Source organism: Vanacampus margaritifer, chromosome 17 (assembly GCF_051991255.1).
Source record: "Vanacampus margaritifer isolate UIUO_Vmar chromosome 17, RoL_Vmar_1.0, whole genome shotgun sequence".
Lineage (NCBI taxonomy): Eukaryota > Metazoa > Chordata > Actinopteri > Syngnathiformes > Syngnathidae > Vanacampus > Vanacampus margaritifer.
Genome location: NC_135448.1, coordinates 7,323,293 through 7,341,758, shown reverse-complemented (window position 1 = coordinate 7,341,758; position 18,466 = coordinate 7,323,293). Strand labels below are relative to the sequence as shown.

The 18,466-nt window shown below is 37.5% G+C and overlaps 1 protein-coding gene and 1 long non-coding RNA gene across 2 annotated transcripts; one reads left to right on the top strand and one right to left on the bottom strand.

Annotated features, from left to right (window-relative positions):
• Positions 1-329: 329 nt before the first annotated feature.
• Positions 330-1,809, top strand: LOC144037274 (uncharacterized). The gene is made up of 3 exons (XM_077548630.1): positions 330-769; positions 1,071-1,181; positions 1,327-1,809. Exons 1-3 carry the CDS (start codon positions 718-720, stop codon positions 1,563-1,565), a joined length of 402 nt encoding a protein of 133 aa, XP_077404756.1. The 5' UTR covers positions 330-717; the 3' UTR covers positions 1,566-1,809.
• On the bottom strand, positions 1,020-7,579 carry LOC144037276 (uncharacterized). Its single transcript, XR_013288868.1, has 2 exons — positions 1,277-7,579; positions 1,020-1,199 (listed from the first exon to the last, which is right to left on the bottom strand). It is a non-coding gene; the product is annotated as an uncharacterized LOC144037276 (long non-coding RNA).
• Between the last annotated feature and the right edge of the window lie 10,887 nt (positions 7,580-18,466).

Below are 18,466 nucleotides of genomic sequence, written 5' to 3'. Positions count from 1 at the left end.
GTGTTTGACTGCATGCATTAAAGTAAAGCATTTAATAAATACTTGCCAATGACATTAAGAATATTACTTCATGTCAAAATATTGGGGTCTTTTTTTTCCATTTTAAATTATGAAAGTAACTGATTAGAAGAAAAAGGACCAGTGTGCAGTGGATCAAAAAATGTTGACGTCCTTGTAACATTAAATGAAAGAATTAACACAGAACAGGCTTTTCAAATTTGGCGGGCAAAATATGTTGCTAAAAAGCCATTTTAATTGATTAATTGCGATTAATCAAAATTGTAAAATGTGATTAATCTGTTTTAAAAAATGTATCGCTTGACAGCTCTAATATATATATATAAATATATTAGATTTTCATATATTTATTTGCTATATTGAGATATATAGGTATTATTTAAAAGCCTATATGTGAAATTTTATTTATAAAAAATACGTGTAATCGCGAGTCGAGTACTCGTATCGGTGTTTGTAATGTCAGTGACAGAGTCAACACACCCCTGGCATTCCTTTATTCTCAGTGTGTATGTTAAAAACCTGGAAGACAAAACCAGAAGAAACTGCACCCTATCTACCCCTCCCCTTTTCCTGGCCCACCTGTTTCTGAGGGGATAAAATCCACCCCTCAAACACATTCATCAGTTTTTCCACTTGACGCCGGTGAGGTGACCGAAGACCCTTGGGAAGGATTCAGTGTTAACCGAGATCACAGCAAAGATGGGCAGGATTATTATCGGAGTCATCGCGGCGCTTGCATGCTTCATGCTTGGTAAGAAGATACCACGAAAGACTTATCTGTCTTCTATATTGCATAGAGACAAAAATTGGGAAGATTGAAGTTATTTGATGAATGCTATGATATTCATATCTTTAACATTCTTGTATTTGTCTTTAATAAAAATGGTCATTTTCAAAGGTGTTTTAGAAGAAGGTCAAAAATGGATTTGCATTGATCAATTTAAGGAGCAAGTGCGAATAATAACCCAGAGAGAGTACACACCCTAGCAACAATGATAATATCCTGTTTCAATAACAAATATTTATTGATCTTTATTTTCTGTTTGTTTCAGTGGAGTCCCTCACATGCAACGAGTGCTCCTTTGGTTTGGTCGGTTTCTGTTTAACCTCTTCCACTGTCGAGTGCAGCACAAACATCTCCCAGTGCTTCACGGGAAAAGCAAGTAGGTCCACTTGTAGCCCTTAAAAAAAAATATATATATATATATATTTATTTATTTAAATAATTAAATTTATTTATTAGATTTAATTTATTTACTATCTGTCCACTTCAGCGTCACTCAAGCAGATCCTTTCTCTCCCCGACAGCTTTCGCTTCCATCTCGACCTCGGTTGGTTTCAACACGCAGGGTTGCATCGAAGAGGCCAACTGCAACGTGACCACCAACGCCACCCTGCTGGGCGTGACGTACCAGGCCACGGTGGAATGCTGCTCGACGGACCGATGCAACCCGGTCCAGCTAAGCGGAGCCCCGTCCGCCAGGATGACCCTCGCCACCGCCATCGGGGCCGCCTTCCTGGCCTCCGCGTGGGGAAGCCTGCTGTGAGGGACTGTCTGCTTCGTGCAGCCGCTATAGTCTAACACTAGTCATTTAAAAAATATATATCTTTGGACGTTGTATGCTGACAAAAAAGTATGTGCTGACATTGTAGAAGTTGATCAATGGAATGTTTCAGGGAAACATTGAGCTCGTAAACCTTCAGCTGTGTTAATGTTTTTTTTCTTTATTTATCCTTTGTACTTGTCAAAACTGAAACCGGACATGTGAAAATAAAGTAAACCTGACTTCATTTTTTTTTTTCATATCATCAAAAATTAGATGTCTGTATCAAAATAATTTAATGGATTGTGTTTGGAATAAAAACAATAATCTTGAAGGACTGTGATTGGCTGGCAACCAGTTCAGGGTGTACTCTGCCTCTGGTCCTAAATCAGCTGGGATAGAAAATGGAAAATATAGTAAAATTAAACTAACTATAATTGTAGTAAAGATGTCCTTAGTTTTCATCTTTGTCAATTAATACCACACATGACATTCTGGGGTTCATTTTAAATGTATTTATTTTAGTATTGCTGTAGCTTACATCCAACTACTGTCAGTTGTTTGAGAATTGTAGTTTATTTTATTATACGACACTTTATGACCTTTTTTTGTGTACTTAGCAAATACTCCATATATTTTAAAACAGATAAAACTAATACAAACTAAATTAAAATGAAACATTTTGCAAAAAAAAAAAAAAAACTCACCTCTAAAAACGTATTTAAACTAACTGAGTTAACAAAACAAAAATCAAAACGAAATAAAATATAACTGTCATGAAAAACCCAAAACTATTATGAACTCCACTTCTAGAGTGCTCGCTAACCTGCTAGCTCATTCACCCGCTAGTGAGCTAGCACCTGCTAGCCCGCTAACCCGCCGACCGGCATCATCGTTGTTGTCCAAATGAATTAAGTCTGGTTTTGTGTCCTGTGCGGGTTAACATAACACAATGGTCTAGTGTACTAGCAGGCTAGCAAGTAGACCATACGATAGTAAAATTAAACCAACTATAATTATTGCAAAAATGCCCTTAGTTATCATCTTTGTCAATTAATATCACACATGGGCTTTTGGGGTATCTTACATCTAACTACGGTCATTTGTTTGAGAATTGTAGTTTATTGTTTTACACAACACTTTGTGAACTTTTTTTGTGCACTTATATTTTAAAACAGCTAAAACTAATACAAACCAAACCAAAACATTTTGTAAAAAATAAAATAAAAATAAAACTTGCCTCTAGAAATCTTATTAAAACTAACTGAGTTAACAAAACAAAAATCAAAATGAAATAAAATATAAGTGTCATGAAAAACCCAAAACTATAATGAAACCCACTTCTGGTCTGCTTGCTAGCCTGCTAGCTCATTCGCCCGCCAGTGAGCTAGCATGCGCTAGCTTGCTAACCAGCCATCATTGTTGCTGTCCAAATGAATTGCCGGCAAGTCACCACCTCACTTGGTTTCTGTGTTCTGTGCGGGTTAACTTAACACACTGGTCTAGCATGCTAACAGGCTAGCAAGTAGACCAGCAACTGGATCATCTGGAATGACAGCACTCTCGATTTCATACAGTAGAGGTCAAAAGTTGACATAAAAACTTTCTGCTCGCTTCCTGATCTTACTCATAATGGATGGGGACTTCAACCTTTGCTTGGATCCTTTGTTGGATAGATCAACGCACAGGCCTGGTGGAGTTGCATCCAAATCAGCTTCTTACCTTCAATCTTGTCTTCTAGAACTTGGCGTTTCTGATATATGGCGGTTTTTACACCCAAGGGATAGGGCATATTCTTTTTTTTCCACATGTACATCATACATATAGCAGAATAGATTATTTCGAAGTAATTTACTTTGTGTAAAGCTTTCCTATATATAAAGGCTCTTTGTGCAGTTTGTCAATTTTTTTACTCACGACTGCCACCTCTGTCCAAAAGCCTAACGGCAGCATTTGTGTCGGGCTCATTCATGGTGCACGTGTGAGTACGTGCACGATCTTAAAGCGACAGCCACAGTTGACAAACAAAGACATGACTTCAAATGAGGTAAGAAAAACTCCGCCCCTCTCCTTCCCAAAGAAACTGTAGAGGGTGCGAGTCCAAAACAGTCAGGGCTCTTCGTACTCATCTGGGCATTGGTGGAGCATGCATATTGTATAAAAAGCTTTATTATTAACTTTTTAAATGACACAATGCACCTTTGTATTATTTATTACCATCTAGTGGTGAACTAGTCCATTTTAAAAACATTTTAATAATGTAGTGTGGTGTATGTGCTTCCACAGCGTTTATGTGTGAATATTCGTTATTTGAAGTCGATGCTAATTCCATTAACATTTGAACGCGATCCTCCATTTACTGTACCGTTAGCACTAGCGATGTTTAAATCAACGAAGCATGTTTTGTTTAAATCTTCAACGTGTGTAATTCTTGTTACTGCGGGTTTAGTTTTACATTAAACTCCAATGGTGGTGTCAATAAACATTTTAAAGGACACTTTTTGCATTTTTTTTTATAGCTTTTTTTTGACAGGGTCTTAACATGCTCTCCAATGTAACATGGATAAGCCGACTTTAGTTAGCAGCGCGTCTCGGACAAACTGCCTCAAAATAACCCGTAGTTCCTCGCCACTAACGTCACTTCACAAACTATTTATATAAATGGACATAGCAACCACAAAAAGTCTAAATACGCCACAATGTGACCATTCAGCTGCACGAAATTGAACAGAATGTCACACGTCATAACAACGGCATCTTACCTTGGGGCAGCAGTCATCGGTCCAGACAACGTGGTTTGTAATGCAAAGAAGCAGCATAACATTTTCATTTTCTTTATGTTACCAAAAACATTTGGGATATAACATCCATGAGAAGTTATCAATAAACTACTTGTCACAGACCACAAATAATCTTTAATTCACACAAAATTATTAAATCAAATTTCCCACTGCGGTATTATGACCCCATTTAAACAAGAAAATACCACAAGGAGCAACAATAAATTAACCAAACTTTGGCTTATGCCTTAGAAAATTAATTGTAAGCTTAATGTGATATTCAAAGTTGAGGCTGATGTCATCTGTTGAGAGGTCAAACTTTTAAAACTCGGATGATGTCCTTCTTACCTGCTACGAATTGCCTTTCCAGTGATCTTTTTCAAAGTTACTGAAAAATCTGGGGTCAATATATTTTTCCTAAGATACTGGTTGCTATGAACATTTGAAAGACCCGTTTTTCTCAAAAACTAAGGATTTCAACCTGGCAGCATTAATATTGCTCTAACTTTGCCAATTTTTTTTTAGGTACGTCCATGTATTATATATAATTTTAAAGGGAATTAAGTGTAGAATTTGAATATATGAATCTCAATTATTATTATTTTAAACAGGAGGACCCTTTTGCCAGAGCTGGTCACATTTCTCAAAACTGAACTAGCAATCCAAACAGCAACTTGTTGCACATGTTGGAAACTGGCAAAATGGCAGAAATAGTCCACAATTGGTCCACATGACACACACACAATGAACATTTATTAACAAAAAAGGGTGGAAAAGTGAAACATTAAGAGAAAAAAGAAGCAAAGCAAAAGCAGGCTGCCAATTCAATGGTGCAATCTTTCTTTCTGTTTTGATTTGCTTTAATCCATGACAGTTGCTGACTTCTGAAGTCACATTTTTATTTGTCAGTCTAATTCCCGCCCATCTTGTGGAAAGAGTATTTAACTGAACCATTTACCTATATTGAAAGCATTGATAGCATCAGTCATCTTTGTGATCACAGGACCACGATGAACAACTTTTGGAAAACAGCAATTCTCCTGGCTACTATTGTAGCAGCTGGTAAGATGATAGTAGCTGACAAAGAAAGTAGTTAGCGATAATGCTTGTTTTGTTTCTTTTTTTATAGTATGGTTTCAGAACTACTGTATCATCATTTTATATCAAAATCTGATTAGCAGTAGTAGCAGTAGTTTGCTTCAGCCTTAAAAGAACAATTAATTATCTGCAGTTGTGTTTGATGAATTTGAAAGAACAAAAATCACATTTTTTCTGATCTAAATAAAGTTCATCCTACTTGAGAATTATTATCTAACAAGATAATCATCTTAACACTTTTACTATAATTGATTAGAATATTAATTAATAATTATCACCATTATAGTTTACTATTTTGACTGTTTTCTCTCGTGGGTGTCTTCATTTTCTGGCGATTTACTTCCAACACTTCTACTAATATAAAGTTAGCTGGTCTGGGAACATGTTGAAGAACATTCACAAACCTGAGAGAACTTTTTCCCAATCGAAAATTTTGATAATTTTGACAATTCACCAATTAAATTTGGGTTTTGTCGACTAATAAGATCATATGTAAGTTGCATCTTATCACACCAGAAAGCAGCTGCTCTTATATAACCTCATTAGCTTCCAGCTTGAAATGTTTAAGGTATGTGGAAACTAAAAACTAAAAATAGGGGGCAAGTACACATCCACACAAGACCCTGGTTTAAATAAAATCACAATTTAAAAACAGCATTTTATGTTTGCTTGGGTAGTGGTCACATAAATAACTTGAATCTGACAAAAGTAATAATAATTAAAAAAAAAAAAAAGATACATAAGAATGAACAAATGAAAATCAGACATTGCTTTTGAATTAGGGTGGTTAAAAACAATGGCATCGCTACAAAAGATTCCAATTAATTTAACCGTGTGTCTTCTAATTAACATTACAGGTGTCTTCAAACTTGTAAACATCAGTTGGCAATTTACATGGTGACAAATAGTCATTGTGCTATTATCTCAGGAGATTAAAAGGATAATTACAGGCAAGCACGTTAATGGTAACTTCTATTAGCGTGTCTCCAAGCAGCTTGATGTTCGTATATAGGATTGTAGCCAAGCTCACTGGACAAATGTCAAATCCAAGGTCAAGATATGTCAGTGTCAGATTTCACAATCAGTCATTTGACGTGATGGAGGACAACACTGCTGGAAACAAATCATAAAAAAGCAAGACTGGAATTTACCAAATTGCATGTTGAGAAACCACAAAGGTTCTGGGAGAATGTCCTACGGACAGACGAGACGAATCAGGAGGTTTTTATGCAAGGTGTATCAGCTCTATAGTCACAGATGCAAAAATGAAGGAGTCCAGAAAAGAACACTGTCCCTACTGCGAAACAAGGAAGTGGCTCTGCTTCTGTGGTTGCTTTGCTTCATCTGTCACAGGCCACCTTGAATATGTGCTTCTATAGAGATAAACGTGCTGCCAGTGTTAGAAAGCTTGGTCTCAGTCAATAAGATAATGACCCAAAAGACACAGCTAAAAACCACCGAAGAGTAGCTAAGAACAAAAACATCGGACTGAGGATACCAAGTAACTTCTAGGAGGGGAAACAAAATAGACTCCTGTGTCTTGACTATGTTTTTTTTTCCTTTCATTTTCACATTTTATAGCACACTGCCTGACCTGCCTCCAATTCCCTAGCGGTGCGACGGACCAATGTGGCATGACAGAGGACGTCACATGTGATGATGATACCGAACAATGTTCCAGTGTAGCTATAGGTATGGAGAAGTCCCTTGATTTGTTGGTGACTGTGGTACGGGTTACTGTGTTTGTTTAATGCATTTTACACAAGACAGTTAAATGGTGTATTGTATTTCTGTCCCTCTTTTGCTGACATCGTAGACATCATATTGGTCCTGTGAGGGCAAATTTGAATACTGGTCTGCTATATAGTTTAGAGTTTTGTCAGCCGTCAGATTTAACTCTCTTAAGCCACTTGGTCCACTTGACCAGTGTTGGAAAACGATCCTTATGTTTTCCGCGTGTTCGTAATGTTGTTTTCAGAATCAGACTTGAGATCGGTGAATCAGGTTCCTTCGAAGGATTTATTTTCAGAAATTTCTGAGACAACACAGAAGGGACAGCCAAACGCCATTTTGATTCCCCACGTGGTGTGGCTCCTCCCACTTGCACTCACCATTATAGTTCCAGCATTCCAAAAAGCCCCTCCCCTTCCGCAGGAAACAGCCCCCAAGTCCCCTCCCCTTGCTCTTCCTCCCTCTGCTGCCCCCAAGCCCCCTCCCTCAGCTAAGACAAACATCATTCAATACAAATGGCCAGATGGTCGATTGATATGTAAACAGAGCAAGCCAGACATCTTGTCTTCACCCCGACAGCTGATTGATTACGTGAGATAAGAGGCAGGAAGAATCTTCAAACGTTTGGTCACGTTATTACACTCATCAATCTTTGCTGAGTAAGTTAAAACAATTATAATTAAATTGAAACAACAAAATGTCAACACCAGCCAGGAGACATAGTCTCTCCAGCGTGTTTTGGGTCATTCCCGGGTCCACAGCTTATGATCGTAGGTGAGGGTAGGAACGCAGTTCAACGGGTAAATCTAGAGATTCACCTTCAGGTTCAACTCTCTTTTCACCAAGACAGATTGATACAGAGTCTGTATCACTGCAGACGCTCCACCATTCTGCCTGTTGATCTCGGACCTGAAAAGGGCACTCCATCCTTTTCCGACGGTAGACCATAGTCTGAGATTTGGAAGTGCTGATTTTCATCCCAACCGCTTCACGCTTGGCTGCAAACGACTCCAGTGGGAGTTGGAGATAGCAGCTTGATGAAGCAATCAGTACCACATTATTTGCAAAAACCAGAGTTGCAATACTGAGGCCACCAAACAAGACCCCTATAGCTGTGGCTAGAAATTTTAGATATTATGAACAGAATCGGTGACAAAGGGCAGCCTTGGTGGAGTCCAGCCCTCATTGGAAACAAATCCGACTTACTGCCGGCATTGAGGAACAAACTTCTGACATCAGTTGTACAGGGATTGAACAGCCCGTATCGCGATTTGGTAGTCAGTACTCCCGAAGCACCCCTGACAGAACTCCCCAAAGGACACGGTCAAATGCACCAAGTCCACAAAACACGTGTAGACTGGTTGGATCCTGCCAATGGGGTAGAGCTGGTCCGCTGTTTCATAGCCAGCACGAAACATGAAACATGAACATGGTCCACTCCGACTCAATGTCCCCTTCCTCTCCTAGGACGTGTCTGAAATTCTGCTGGAGGTGGGAGTTGAAACTCTTTTTGACAGGGCACTCAGCTAGATGTTCCCAGCAGACCCTCACAATACATTTGGGCCTGCCGGGTTAGACCGGCAATATTTCCCACCATCGGAGCCAAGACACCACCAGGTGGTGACCATTTGACAGTTCTGCCACTGTCTCCGTCTGAGTGTGGTGAAGTGAGGGTGTCTTGAGCCAAGTGCAAGTATGGATACTCTCGTTTGAACATGGTGTTCGTTACCGTCAATCCGTGACGAGCACAAAAGTCTAATAAAAGAACAGCGATTGAGTTTTGATCGGGGTGCGGGTCGTTCCTCCCAATCAAACCCTTTCATGATGGAGTCCCCAGTAGGAGTGCTTTCAAGTACCCTCGAGGACTCCACAAAGGTTAAAGGTAATTTGAGAGTCAAAACTCAAGTCATTGTCATTGATTTCTTTTTATGTCATGCCTACTTCAGATATTGGTCAGAGAGTGAGGAGCAACATAGTACTCGGCTGCCTGCCGACTACCGCCTGCGGACAATCGCTGACTGACACCGTCTTGGGAGTCACCTTCACGGTCACTCTTGAGTGTTGTGACACCGATCGATGTAACGGCGCCACAACTCTCCAGCTCTCCCTCGCATTGGCCATCGGTGCCATCATTTTTTCACTCTGGGCCATATAGAACCATGGAATCATTTGATGTGTTTTAGAACAAATTAAGCATTTCCTGTTAGCATTTTTGGCCTGCTATTGTCCACATTACCTTGATTATGATGGATAAAAAAAATACATAGTCATCCCTCGCTTTATAGAGGTTAACTTTTTGCCGCTTCACTGCATTGCTCATTTTTTCAATCTTATGTTATGGATCACTTGCTATTACTTTTTTTCCACATGGGCTGTTATGTACTCACGTAGCCACAGGTGAGCGCCAGGAGGAAATCAGAGTGCGTAAAAGACAGCGAATGTCCAAAATTTGGGATCATTTTACACCTAATAAGCTAAAGCGCAACAACTTGCACAACTACACATCTATGGTAAACATTGTTAGCTTAGCATAGCTAGTTAGGATGAATGGGAATGCCTCTACAGGTGGTTAGGCTAAAGGGAGTCTAGACACAGCCACTTGTACAGTTTCAATTGCTTGATTGAACAAAGGGTAACAAAATACAGGAAACACAAGCATATTTTTAAACATGCCAATAACGGTTTAGCCAGTTAACAGCCAACCAGCTCTACATTCTCATTTGCTCTCTTTCACGTCAGTCAACACATTCAACATCACATATATTACAGTGTAGAACATGAGTACGGTGACCCCCTGGTGGACAAAAAAATGATGGCTGCACTTCATACATATATTTTGGTATTAAGTGCATGAAGTTTAACACATTTATGAGTATGATTTTGTCTATTGTAAAGGTAGTCTAGGATTGCTGTAGCTGCAGTTTCTACTTTCTACAATCAGGGATCGGGAATGTTATATGTCATTGAAGTCTGCATTGATTAGGGCAACAATGAAAAGAAAACTATTAATGAAACATTTAGTATGTTGATTTTAGTGAAAAACAAAATAAATGTCAACCAGTTGTGGACTGCTTCTTTGTGTGGTGTCAACAAAAAAATTACGACAGAGTGCTTTGAATTCTTGTTCCATATTTAGCATAATAGTGATTTTAAATAAACTGACTGGTGAGTCTTCCTTACGGCAAATACCACCTTCTAGTGTAGATATGCAGTAAATATTGTTCTGGGGGGGGGGGAACAAATCTTGTTGAAAGTGTTCTCTTCTGTTTCCACCTTCTAACTTTATCCCTCCCACTGGCTGTCAAATCATTTTTGTCCCTAGCTAAAACTTTACCACAAACTGAGCAACTAAAGGGCTTTTTTTCCTGTATATATTCTCACATTATGACCATTAATTGATTAATGGAGAACTCTTTACAGTTTGCCATCACCTCGAAAGTCAGGTGGTTGTCGCTGAGTCCTGTGATTCGGGCTCCGCCTGCTAACCGCTCCAGCGAATTCTTGCTTTGAATGCTTGTTTACAAGCATGTGTCATCTGACAAATAATCATTCAAGGGCGTGCCGGCACGCCTTTGAAGTCAACAAGGGGAGGCTTCAGCTTTCATCCAGTGTTGCCAACTCCTCAAAGAAGTCGCTATTGAATGTCCTAGTAGTTGCTAGGAGTGATCAAATAAAAGTAAGATTTTCATTCTGGGAGGGGAGTCAGGATTCACTAAATTCTTTGCGAGCTGCTTTTTGAAAAATAGTCCCTTAGGAGTGGATTATACTAAACGTGTTTTAACTGGGTAGTTTCCATTGTACATATATGTGAACAGACAAATCTTTATTGACACGTGTACAATTTATTTATTTTTTTTCAGGAGAGCTCAGTATTGTTCATTCGATTTGACATCATCATTGCTCTCCTTTTTTTTAAAAACAAATAAATAAATAATAAAAATGGGGTTTTTTTCTCTTTTTTTTTTAAATATATATACATATATATACATACACACACACACACATATATATATATATATATATATATATACATACATATATATTTTGTATGTGGGTGAGCATGTGCATGTGTGCGCATGCGTGTGTGTGTGTGTATTCATCAGTTCACCTAAAGCCCATTAAAAAAAAATCCCATACTAATAATATAATATAATAATAAATTGCCAAATGCAGAAACATCAATGTAAGTTATCACGATGTAGAGGTTCTCGCTAACAGACAGAATTAAGTAACCAGAATTAGGTTAAAAAAATCTATATACGTAGACCATGTTTCTATAAATTTTGATATTTGGTTTTTATTTGAGGCAGATATTTTTTCCATTAAAATGTGATTTATAAGGAGGTTAGACCATTGGTCGATATTCAGAGTTTATTTTATAGAGTTTAGAGTATATTCAGAGTTTATTTTTCCAGTTAACAATTTAGTGATAGTAAGGGCTACAAGTGTAGATTGAAATTGTTTATGTGGTAAGTCAGTTGTTGTTAGGTCACCTAGCAAACACAAGTTTGGAGATAAAGGTATCCTACAGTCCAAAATAGCGGAAAGTTTTTCTCAGACTTTAGTCCAGAAATACATAACCGGAGTACATAACCATAAAGCATGAACATAAGTGTCTGTAGTGTTTTGTAAGCATTGGAGACAAATGTCGGAGTCTGAGAGTCCCATTTTCTTCATCATATATGGAGTAATGTATGTTCTGTGAATAATTTTATATTGGATAAGTTGTAAATTTGTGTGTTTTGTCATTTTAAATGCTTTTTCACAAACTTGAATCCAAAAGTCAGGTTCCGGTGCTATAGACAAGTCTGTCTCCCATTTCGAGATGGGTAAAGACATTTTATCAGTATATGAAAGTAACTTATATATTTTTGAAAGTTTTTTTGTTGTTGTCGGAGAAAGCTTGTTAATATCTTTAGCTAAAACAGGCGGTTGGAGCGTACCCCGAAGTGTTGGAATTTTTTTCTTTATCATATTTTTAACTTGTAGATAATGTAAAAAATTTCCGGGTTTTATATTGTATTTTTGGAGCAAGGATGTATATGATATAAACATATGATCTGAGAAGAGATGGTGGAGATGTGTAATTCCTTTCTGCTCCCACACACCTAAATGAAACGGTTGGTTGTTAAGTTGAAAGTCGGGGTTATGCCATAGGGGAGAAAGTCCACAGGGCTCCACTTGGGCTTTTGTCAATTCTAGTGCCTTCCACCAGGCAGTCACGGTGGCGGAAATCATTGGGTTTTTAAAACAATTATGACGCTTAATCGATGTTGTAATAAAGAGTAAATCTCGAAGTCTGAGGTTATTACAATCCTTCTGTTCTAGTTCCAACCAACAGTTAGTGTCTCTGTTGGGTTGTGCCCATAGAACGATATATTGTAGCTGGTTAGCTATATAGTAGTACATAAAATTTGGTGCCTCTAGACCACCTTTGGATTTGCTTTTCTGAAGAGTAGATAGACTAATCTTTGCTTTTTTTTTAATTCCAGTAAAATTTTGTTACGGCTGAGTCCAACAACTGGAACCATTTAGCCGTAGGTTTAAATGGAATCATTGAGAAAAAAATAGTTTATTTTAGGTAAAACTTTCATTTTAATGGTGGCTATTCGTCCTATTAGAGAAATAGGAAGATTATCAAAAACTTTTTTTTAATGTTACAAGTTTTGTTTTTATTGAACAACTGTTTCAAACATACACATCTATATCAAAGAAAAATATATACAACATTATGTTTTTTGTTATAGCACAAAATTATATGAGGAACCAGTATAACTGAAAATAAAATACACAATAAAATAAATAAAAGTAAATAAATAGAAAAAGAAAAAATGGCTAGGGCTTTTCACATAACATGTATTTGTCAATTATACAAATAAGTTTAATAGCATTCCTATTTTTCATCAGTCTAAGGCTCTTCGAAAAAGAAAAAAAACTTGTGAAAATAGCAGAAATATGGTTTCACCTTCAAGAATTTACATTTGTGTCAAGGAAACAGAAACTACAAACGGGCGTCACTCAGAGCCTTCTATTCTTCCGACTTCCTCATGACAAGTGGAGAAACCTGAAGAGTTGCATTTTTTACTGCTGTCCAAATGGCGTTTTTTGGTTACTCACCTTGTCGTTGGTGCCTTTAAGTGCTCCATTAGCCTAAATTGACAGCATTACACCAACTGCTAACTTGGTGATCAGAGGACTACGATGAACAACTTTTGGAAAACAGCATTTTTCCTGGCTACTACAGTAGCAGCTGGTAAGTAACAGAGCAAAAGTGGCTAAAGCTAATGCTAATTTAGCCTTATTTTTAATGTATGATCTCAGGACTCAACATCAAAATCGTCATCAAAGTCTGACTAGCATGTCGGCTTCAGCTTTACAAGAAATGCTTATGAGTTGGGTTTTATTATTATTATTATTATTAGTTATGTTGCTACTTACTGTATATTGCTGGTGCAGATATTCATACATTCTCATTTATTTATTTCAAGTCTTGTGAATGTAAGTTTAAATGGTCACCTGTTTCTCAGTGTTAACTGGGATAGGCTCCAACTCCCTGTGAGCCTGAACAGGACAAGTGCTATGCATTCGGTACACCTGTGCCTATCCAATAAGATGATCCATCATTCTGTGCATTTTATATAGTGCTGGTTATGCTCATTACGGTTATAGCTTAGCTGGAGCTTATCCCAAGTTAAGGCAACACATCTTCAATTATTCGAACGAGTATGTCAGACGCTAGGAAATTGGAATATGAAGAGAAAATTACGGTGTAATTTAAATAATTACGCATCTCTGATTATGTAACCAATTAAAATGGCAAAACATTTAGCATGCTTGCCTCATATTTGCCCTGTCCATCAGGACACAGGCATGCACACAGGTAATAAATAATAATAGAGCATTCTGGTGAAACGCCATCTACACCTGGATCTTTTCCTACAGTAGAAAATGGATTGGCTTCCCCCGATGTCAAACAAATGTTTGTTTGTTTTTTGCCTAACAACCACCTACTGTATGTCATTATACCAGTAACCCTCTGGGGAAAAAAACTTTTGACAATTTTTTCCCCTCATTTTTCTCACTGAACAGCACACTGCCTGACCTGCCTCCAGTGCCCTGTTGGTTTATTGAACATATGTCTGTTTGGTAGTGAAGTCACATGTGCAGACACACAGAGTTGCTACCGTGGAACTGCACGTAAGGAGACCTCACTTTATTTTTTAGGTGGTACGGGTTACTGTATTCAGCACAAGACAGCTAACTGTTGTAATTTTTTCAATTTCTGTCTCTCCTCTTGCTTAACTGTGTTTGGTACTTAGACATTTAGTAGGGGTTTACCCAACTCTTAATACAACCACTATATCGTTGCATGGTCATTAACTTATTTTCTGTTATGCTTATTTCAGAGTTCAATTCTACAGGGGCGATCAGACTACAAATTCGCGGCTGCCTGGACACGAACCTATGCGGGGATGTGCTGACCGGCGACATCTTTGGAAATGCTTATACCGCCACCTTTGAGTGTTGTAACACCGATCTGTGTAATGGCGCCGCGTCTGTCCAGCTCTCCCTGACAACGGCCATCTGCCTAGCCATTTTTTCAATGTGGACCATTTAGGGCCTTGGAGTCTTTTGATGTGTTTTATAGGACAAACTGTTTGCACTTGTTGCCTGCTATTTTCCCATTTGCCCTCTATTTTAATTGTTCAAGAAAAGGGGATTGGAAAGATAATATTCAATAAAGAGATGTCGCCGAGTTCACAGGTAAACGTCAAGCCACTTGGAATGTGCATCCACAATGACAACATATTTTTATCAGAAAAGGACCTGCATAATCAATGTGAAGTCTCCGCCACGGCTTCCCCGGCCACTCCCAGGGGTGGAGCAATTTGAAGTTTACATTGACATTTAATAGATCATTCCATAGAATTTTCAGTAGCATACTTGAAATTCAAAATTCTGCCTCCCCATTATATTGTTGTATTTTTTATTATTTTATTTTATTTGTCCCTAGGATTAATGAAGTCACTGATTAGCAAAATTGTTCCTCAAAGGAGAAAAATAAAGTTATTTCGAGCCTTGTATTTTCGATACCGATGGTTCACATTTCGGTGATAGGTGCGCAGGAATCTATCCCAACCAACTGACTTCAACACCTTGGATTGCTTGCACCTTAGCGTCACTACTTAAAAATAATTATATATTACAGTGAAATGTAGCAACCATACACCTGGCATCCTATGAAAGTGACACACACCATGAGAGTATGAGAGATTAGAGGTTGGTATGTCAGCTTCACAATGAGGTTTTGGTTTCGAATTTGTGCTTGGAGAGGGTGGGGTGGCAGTCTTTCCAGATTGAAGAACATTCACAAACCTGAAGAGAACTTTTTCCCCAATCGATTATGTATATATATATATATATATATATATATATATATATATATATATATATTAGGGGTGGGAATCTGAATGTCTCGTGATTCAATTCAGAATCAATTTTCGATTAAGAATGATTTTCGATTCAAAATGATTTGATTGACAATGATTTTTGCTTCAATCTATAGATGTGCAAGGAATTGTAATGATCTGCTCCAGTCTGACTCGCTAATGGTAATTAGCGCGCTACTCGCGGCACTTTTAGCACTCAAAAGAATGGCTTCATGCAGAAAAAAACAAACTTTAATTGGAATAACTTGATCGTGACTTTTTCCTTCTACTCTCTAATGTGGCTACAATTTAAGTGTATCAGACCGCGTGGAACAACACTGCCCCCAGTGGCCAAACTGAGTACAACATGAACAGCGCTCAAAATAAAGACACACACACAGACAAAGGCAAGACAGTATAAAATAATTTAACTCTTTGACTGCCAGACGTTTTCAGAAAAGGGATGCCGTGGGTGCCAGCCGATTTAAGCATTTTGACTGATCTTTCAAGGTCCACAGAAAATGTTGTGTTTGGACTATGGAAACACACACACACTACCAAATGAAAGATTGGACTCTAATCTTTCATCAGAAAAAAAAAGTTTGTTTCTACCTTATTCCGTTTTTCAGTAATCAACAATAGAAAATGGTTAGTTTCACCCAAATGCTGTTTTGAAACAAAGTACGGCGAAATCAAGTTTAGTAGTCTGGGATTACTGTACCTCCATGGGATTGGTAATACATTATGTCATTAAAGATTGTAGTTGGCTTTCATTTCATTTAGGGCAACAATGAAAATTGAAAAAAAGTAAAACATTTGGTAACATTAGTGTTGATTTTAATATATATAAATGGCAACCAGTTGTAGTCTGCTTCTTTGTGTGGCATGCACCAAAAATTTATAACAGTGTATATATAGAATTCTTGTCCCATATTTAACATAATAAATTGTGATTTTAAAAAAAACTGACTGGTGAGTCCTTTTCCCAGCCAATTACGCCCTCTAGTGTAGATATACAGTAAATAAACATTACTCTTAAAAAAAAAATGTTATAATTGTTCTTATGTTTTCTACGGAAGCGTATTGCATTCATTTGAGAAAAAAAAACTCCTGTTTTTCTGACAAATTTTTGGGGGTTGCTTTGTTTTTTTTGAGTATTTTTTTTTATTCAGATTTTTTTTTCTGTCAAAAAAATATTCTGAAAAACAGGCTGAAAAAATTTATTCAGAAAAACAGGAGGAACAATTATTCAGAAAAACAGGGGAAAAAATTATTCACAAAAAAAACGGTAAAAAATATTCACAAAAAAAACAGGGGGAAAAATTATTTAAAAAAACAGAAACAAAATTATTTTAAAAAAAAACAGGAAAAAAATAAGTAATTTTTTCCCCCCTCTGAACTCCAATTGACTTGTTGCAGACTCGCTAATAGCGGAAGCGGACACTTTCCCGCTTACCTCCAATGTACCTGCTGGCTCAGTTAAGGTAAGGCATGTACCTTAATTAGTAACACACACACTATTATTAATGTCTTAGTGTAAGGTAGGTATATCATTTTATGTTATGGAGCATGAAAGTACACGTACATATAATTCGATCGGCGTGATTTTAGTAAGCTAACAGTTCGCTTAAACAATGCCCAGCGGGATTCAGGCGGGATTCCCGCTGGGCATTGATCATCCTTCACTTGACAAAAGCAGAACGAACCATTCGTCATAAGGTCTTTTATTTGCAAGTACAGTATGCACTAGTACGCTCCCGTACCTTAGGTAGAACGAGCCGTATGTAGGCTACGTCGTAACTTTATATGCTAAATATACGCAAACACGATGCTTAACGAGATAACGTCGTTAGGGTGACCCTATTCCCATTTCCACAAAAAGAGGACACTCGCTCTGGCCTTGAAATTGTGATACCAGTCGCAGCTACACAGTGTACTTCACCTCCTATAAGTCACGTAATGCCCAACCGGACATTTTCATGAATTTATGAGAGGACTTTAAAAAATGGTCTGTCCTCCCAAAAAGGACATATTTGGTCACCCTGGATAACGTTAATTATTATTATGGCTCATATGAGAATCGTAACATATTGTTTAGCACGGGACACCTGTTTTAAGCATGTAACGATGAGGAAGGACGTTAAAAAGCCCTGATCTTGATGAACTATTTTCTAATTGATCATTAATAATAACAAAAGTAAGAATACTACTAAAACCCTACTCTGACATGTTGGCTTCAATCTAATGTACTATTAGTATAATATTATTGTTAATGAATAAATTTTGACACACAAAAGGACGCACAACACAAACCAGTTTGATTGGTGATTTGAGTGAGCACAATATTTACTGAGGTTAACTTTGAAATTATTATTCATATAGATTTGGCCTTTTCCTGTATTTTTGTAGTGCTAGCTGCAATGGCTGCATCAACCCCTGGCCTCCCACAAGATGATGGTCTGTGGGCATTTTTACGTAACGGAGGTGTTCCTGAGGAGCGCATTCAGAAAATGCAGCAGGATTATGTAAGTTACAGGAAATTTGTTCCTGCAAAGCTACATGTAGTATTTTGTCTCAAGTATATTTTAATCCATCCATCTATTTTCTTAATATTTAACTGAATTTCAATTATTTGTATACACCTATACATATAGCTGACCACATGTGACTCCAGAGGTTCGAATATTTATTTGTCAATTGTACCTTCCAACAATGCAGCTTGATGTAGAGACATCACTGCTATACAAACATACAAATGAATATACAAACATTTGCTTTTTTAAATTACTGTATTTTGGATTGGTTTTAAATATCACGTTCTAAAATTATTTTATGACATATTTTCAGAACAAATATACAGTATGTG